The sequence below is a fragment of the Phragmites australis genome, chromosome 2 (assembly GCF_958298935.1).
Source record: "Phragmites australis chromosome 2, lpPhrAust1.1, whole genome shotgun sequence".
NCBI lineage: Eukaryota > Viridiplantae > Streptophyta > Magnoliopsida > Poales > Poaceae > Phragmites > Phragmites australis.
The window spans coordinates 13646955-13653132 of record NC_084922.1 but is presented as its reverse complement, the minus strand read 5'-3'; the positions used below and the strand labels follow the sequence as shown (position 1 = coordinate 13653132).

Sequence of the window (6178 nt, the reverse complement as noted above, 5' to 3'; positions counted from 1 at the left end):
CAATCGCAAACAACCCAATATGTAAGCTTAAAATACCACTAAAAATAAAAAAAATCCTCTGGTACCTTCAAAAAGGAATCCTTTTAACAAAATATAACCTGGTTAAAAGACAATGGGTAGGGAATCAAAATTGCTGCTTTTGTCACAAAAAGGAGACAATTAAGCACATATTTTATTGTTGTCGTTTTGCCCGTTCTGCATGGTTCATACTCTAGGTGACCTCAAATCTTTACCCACCACAAAGTGTAGCGAATATGTTTGGAAATTGGCTTTAGGGTATTAGTAAAAATTTGAAAGCTAATATATTGACAACAATAGTCACTTCTTATTGGTCCATATTGCTATGCAGAAATGATATTATCTTTAATAAGAAGAAATTTATTTCTCCTTTGTAGGTTATTTTTATATGTACACACTGGCTCTGCTCGTGGTCTGTGTTGCACTAGCAGGAGCATCGCATGCTGCAGTGGCATGCTTGGGGTGAGTATCTTAAGAGCTCTTCAGCCAGTTTAGATGTTAGTCTATGATACGCATTGAAGCAAATCTCAATAACCGTGCCTAAGAGTTTTCATTCTAGCTTGTTGGTTTCATTTTTAGCTTTTTCACTTTGTTTATTTTTTATTTTGACTGTGTGCATCTTAGCTATGCAAAGGCCAAAAGGACACTCTTATATTGTATTACCTCGATATAACACTAAGAGTTAATAAAGCTTCGCCTAAAAAATATAAAACCTTGATCAACCCCCTCGTTTGTTGAGACCATGATGGCCATAGTAGTCGATCCACTCCTTTAAAAAAGAAGAATGCCTATGCTCCCGGTTACTACTTCCTTTGGTCATAAATATTTGTCGCTTTTGATTTTTCACGATTGTCAAGAGCTAATCTCTGATAATACTTGTAGGGTATACCGAGTGACAGGTGCTTGATCGACATGTTTGGTGCGTTTGTGTGTATGAACTCTAGAATACCAGGGTTATCTAGGTTCAAGCCTCCCGTAGGATAACAGCCCTACGTCTTGTGTGTTTTTTATAGGTAGTATGAAATTGTTTACCGATGTGTTCATTTTTTTTACAAGCCTGATCCTCTATTTATATAGCAAGAGTGATATACATACAAACAGACTGTTCCAACAGTGACCGGTATAACCCTGACGAAACCACCTACCCCTAGCTATGGTAGATATTTAGACCCTACATTGGTCGACCGGCCTTCCCTATCCCATCGCCCCACGTTGCATGCCCGCCTACAATGCCGCACCATCTGCCGTGCAGCGCCATGCTTGTCTGTAACGCCATCCTGTGACATTTAATGCTACAGGACAGGACATTATCCATCTGCGCCGGTCAAGACTTTGTTCGCTAGAGGGGGTGCCTGGGGAAGAAAAACACTTGAGTAGATAGTATTTAATATGATTTGATAAGTTAAGATGAAATATCTACCATACGACCAGTGACTGATTGCAGGGTTTATCTTCAAGACCAGAGGACTGGTCGCGAGAGCCTTACCTAGTCGCGCGATAGGGCCATGATCTTTGAAAAAATATCTACCGCCAACTGGCACTCCCTTATACTGACTCCCCCTGACAGGGACCTCTTTATTCAATACACTGATAACGATCTTCGATATACAACTTTGACAATTATTTTCTATTAGAATATAGTTATTATCTAATAAAATAATATCATGAAAGTATTTTTCAAATCAAATCTCCACGTGTGATTTGTATGTTTCTAAACTATATATTTTGAAAATTGTTAACAGTCAAAGTTTTAAAATTTTAATTAGATCTTAATCAAAACGATAAGTATTTATAACCGTAAGAGTACTTAGGAACATATTGGTCCTTATAAACTAACCACGTCTAAACATATATTCATCTATCTACCCAGCCCCGTTAGCTCCTTTGTCTACATATGTTGTTTGTTGATTTCTTCAACTAATTGAAGGACTTATTTTTCATTATGGTCGTTTTCCGTCTTCTTCGAGATCGTCGTAAGAAATGGTGTCGATAATGTTTTTATTTTTATTTTTTGCGATTTGGTGTAAAGAAGGAAGAATTGAAGGCTTCAATTTTACCCGAGTCAACTATTCAATGAACACGCGGCCATTTCGATTTTCACCTCCCATCGACCATTGAATATTACATTTCTCTGACAAGTACTCCGTTAAGATTTTTCTTTTGAGAAATATCAAAGGGTTAATACTTCACAAGATATATGCACAACTTCTCCACCCATGCTCTCCACAGGAAGAGCAAGGAAAAACAATATGAATGAAAGAATCGGATTTCCTATCCTATCTTATCCCTAAAAACAAATCAAGAGCAAAAATCATCTCTCTCTGCAATTCTAAGCCTCGTAGATGGTATCCAGCGCGGGCCTCCACTGCCTGGGCCCAAGCCCATGGACCTGGGCCCGTTTACTGGCACTGGCACACCCGACTGCCTTTCCTTCAACCACCACCTCCTCGTCGTTGACCTCCGGGAATACCCTCTTTCCGGCTCCGGGCCTGCCCTTTCTCGAATTCTTCTCCCCCGAGACCAACCGGCTGATGGCCTCGACCTCCCGGTCACCCAGCCGCGCCCCGGTCCGCCCAGCGGGCACGAGGAGGTACACCTCGCCGGCGCGGAGGAGCTCGTCCGCCGCCCTCGCCCGCACCCGCCGCTCTTTGGTCACGTCCGCGGCACGAGCCACCACGTACCCAGGCGCATCGATCATCAGCTCGGCGACCCCGGTGCCCTCCTCCGGCCACGACCGGCTGCCGTCCGGCCCGACGACCAGAGGCCTCGCGCGGCTGCCGGAGCCGGCCGCGACGCACTGCGACGCGATATTACCCATGCGTGGCGTGTCGTTTGCGGCGGCTACCGAATACTTGTCCTGCGTAGTCGGATAGAACTCGGATCTCCGGCTAAGCTGTCGCTACTGAGCTGAGCACTCGGCAGATAGTCGGATTTGGATGGGAGCGCGTGCTGTTTGCACGGGGGGCTCTGCCTCTGCGCTCCGCTCCTTATAGGGGGCCGGGGCAGGGGCCGGAGAGGGATGGTGCGACGAAGGGGGCGGGTCGAGCTGGGGCTGACGCGTGGCGCGCGGAGTGCGTGCGATTGGACGTGGCGGTAGTTGGGGTGGCAGTGGGAGTGGAGTGTTCGGCCCGAGTCGGACTTTGACTCGGAGTCTCGGACTTGGCCGGTTTGGTCTGTCTGCCTGCCCGTCAGCGAGTTAGTACTTTTCAACACGGGAGGGTAGCTTTTAGAACGGTTAATTATACTAATTCATCATTAGAGGAGCGATTCAGCATCTGATCGCATCAAACTAAAAAAATACGCCGCAATTCGCTGCCAGTGTAGTGAGATATGAATTATTATATACCGAGTCAGATTGATCGGGTCGGGCTGGTCCGGTGTTGAGTTTAGACCTGGTTTAATTCGATGTTGTTAGTTTGTTCACATTGCAGTTTTGAAATGTCCTCTCAAAGAAAAGTTGTGGTTTATAGACATCTTAGCCTTCAAGCTTGTTGTTGTTATTAGTTGTTTAATCCATCTTGATCAGTTGTAGCATTTAGGTTCCTAAATTAATAAAAATTATATTATTGTGACTAATTAGTTTGTTTTGAAGTATAATTAAAAGATTAGTTCACAATATTGTAGGTGATTTTTTCATTAATTGAATAGTTGAGCGATCAAAAGATGTAAATATCAAGATTAAAAATTTTCTAGTTCTAAATGTCACCCAGAGATGAAAGACATTTATAGTAGTATAGACTCTCTTTTATTCTTTAACCGTATAATAAATATGGGCTAAAAGTAGCAGCTTAAACTATTTGAGTCTAGATTTAGTTTGATGCACAGTTCTAAAATTCCAGCACTAATTAGCTCAGAGAAACACATGAATGAGTTGAAGTGAAATTAGAACTTAGAAAAGTTTGAATTGGACAAGGTTCTAAAAAATCTCTATACACCAGATGGTCCGATGCTAAAGCGTTTATTCATGTTGAAGCTTTTATCTCGATGCTTTTGTGCACACCAGATAATCTAGCGTAGTGAGTTGGCTACGCCAAAGTATTTTTCAGAAGATGGGCTTCAAGCTTTTACATGTCAGATGGTCCGGCATATACATCAGATGTTTCGTCAGAGTAAAGTCTAGAAGGTTTTGTTGTTGAGTGGAAAATAGACTTATATACGCTAGATGGTTTGGCGCATATATGGGAGGCGTCGCTGGAGTAAAGTACAGATGAATTTCTTTCGGTTCAATAGAAATTGGACTCATACATGCCGGATGATCCAACGTATGTATCAGAGGATTCACCGGACGATTCAGTGCGGTAGCGGCTAGTAACGGCTAGTTTCGAGTGGAGGATTCACACCGGATGTTCCGGTATTTGGAGCATGTGCACGCTGGATCGTTCGGCTTGCACAAAAAATATAGTGGTTGGGCAATGGCTAGTTTTAGATCTCTAACCTATATATATCTCTAATTTCGTCTCCGTGGGTAACCTTGCGATTCAGAAGAGTTGAAACACTTAGTGTGTGATCAAGAGATAAGGGAGTGCACTAGAGTGATTTGCAAAGTTCTTATTTGAATACTAATGATATCATTAGTGCAAAGAGAGTAGCAAGTGTGCATCTAGTTGTAGCCTATACTTGATTTGGGTCAAGTGAAGTTATTGGCTTGTTACTCTTGATGGTTGGTGTAAGGATCGGTAACATACTAAAAGGGGGTGAATTAGGACATCTAAACCTAATCGGATCCAAAAACATCACAAGATAAATTTATATCAATTTTTATCTCAATGTGCTCTAGATCCATCTAGTGTATCTACTCTACTGTTCAAAAAGATTTGCAACCTATTGCCAATCCTAGCAAACTACTCTATGAAGGTAAGCATGTAAGGATATATTGCAAGTAAATAAATACGGAAACATAAAGATGGTAGAGAGAGCAAACTCGATATAAGAGATTTTTATTCCGAGGTATCTATGATATAAAAGCTACCTCTGGTGCACGTTGGAGCAGCCACCTAGGCTATAGCTCCCGGATGGTACCCTGTCATGGCCCTTGAGTCACCTAGGTCTCAAATAGGTTGACCATCCAAGCCAAAGTCTCTCCATAAGCTTCTCTTCCAATCATTTGTCACCATCTTCACTTCGAAGCTTGAGCCACCAAGGAAAAGGTCTTCGCGTCCCCGTACAAGAGTCTTACTGCCACTCCACACTAAGTCGGAGGGTCAACAAGTATGAGCCACCAAGGCTCACGGTGCCAGCAAGTCACCAATACTCTAAGGTATCGATGTACCACTTGGCACAATGTAGGATCACTCTTTGATCCCCTCTCTAGGCTGCAACACCTAACAACAACTCTCTCTAGGTCTATTAGTACTGATCACTCTCTAATCTTGTGCTCAATTGCCTTAGATGGTCACTTTTAGCACTTTAGTGATTTGGATGTCTTCTCAAGTATCTATGAGCTTCTCTGTACCCTAGCACACTCAAATGGCTTAGTGGGAAGTATTTATAGCATCAAATTCGTGAACTAGCTGTTACTCCAACAGTCAAAAATACTGTGTACATCAAATGATCTAATATCAACAGTAGTACAAACACCGAACCATCTAGCGTGTACAACAGCAAAAAATAGCTGTTGGACCCTCACTCAAACTCAATATGAACACCGAATGTTCTGGTGTAACCTTGAACTTTATCACCAGACTATCTAGTGTGTACACTTGAGCCAACCGAGCCATTTCTCATTGTGCATTTGTTCGATGCGTATGATCTTCTGATTATTGGACCATTCGATGTGTACAAGTCCTCCCTTCACTAAAAACCTTCTAGAAAATGCTCTGGTGAAATCTCCGATGTACACTCCTCTTCATTGTCGGACCATCTGATGTGTACAACTCATCTGCTACGGAAATGCACCTCTTGGAAAATGCTCCAGTGTGTACATCACCTCAACACCGAATCATCCGATGTGTTCTTCAAATTTTTCTTCTGTGTGAAAACACTCCTACATGTATACTTGTCTGAGCACCGAATCATATGGTGTGTTATCTTTTCTTAGCACAGGCTATCCGGTGTGTTCTTCAACTTTTTCTTCTGTGTCAAATAACTCCGACGTGTATACTTGTCAGAGCACCTGATCATCCAGTGTGTTATATTTTCTGAGCACCGGACCATCCAATGA

The 6178-nt window shown here is 42.6% G+C and overlaps 1 protein-coding gene across 1 annotated transcript; it reads right to left on the bottom strand.

The window, feature by feature from the left end:
* Positions 1-2170: 2170 nt before the first annotated feature.
* Positions 2171-2969, bottom strand: LOC133909880 (uncharacterized). Its single transcript, XM_062352422.1, has one exon. The coding sequence runs from the start codon at positions 2834-2836 to the stop codon at positions 2348-2350; it is 489 nt and encodes a 162-aa protein (XP_062208406.1). The 5' UTR covers positions 2837-2969; the 3' UTR covers positions 2171-2347.
* Between the last annotated feature and the right edge of the window lie 3209 nt (positions 2970-6178).

Excerpts from the sequence above, each read along its gene's own strand:
- LOC133909880 (XM_062352422.1), bottom strand. The coding sequence starts at position 2,836 with ATGGGTAATATCGCGTCGCAGTGCGTCGCGGCCGGCTCCGGCAGCCGC.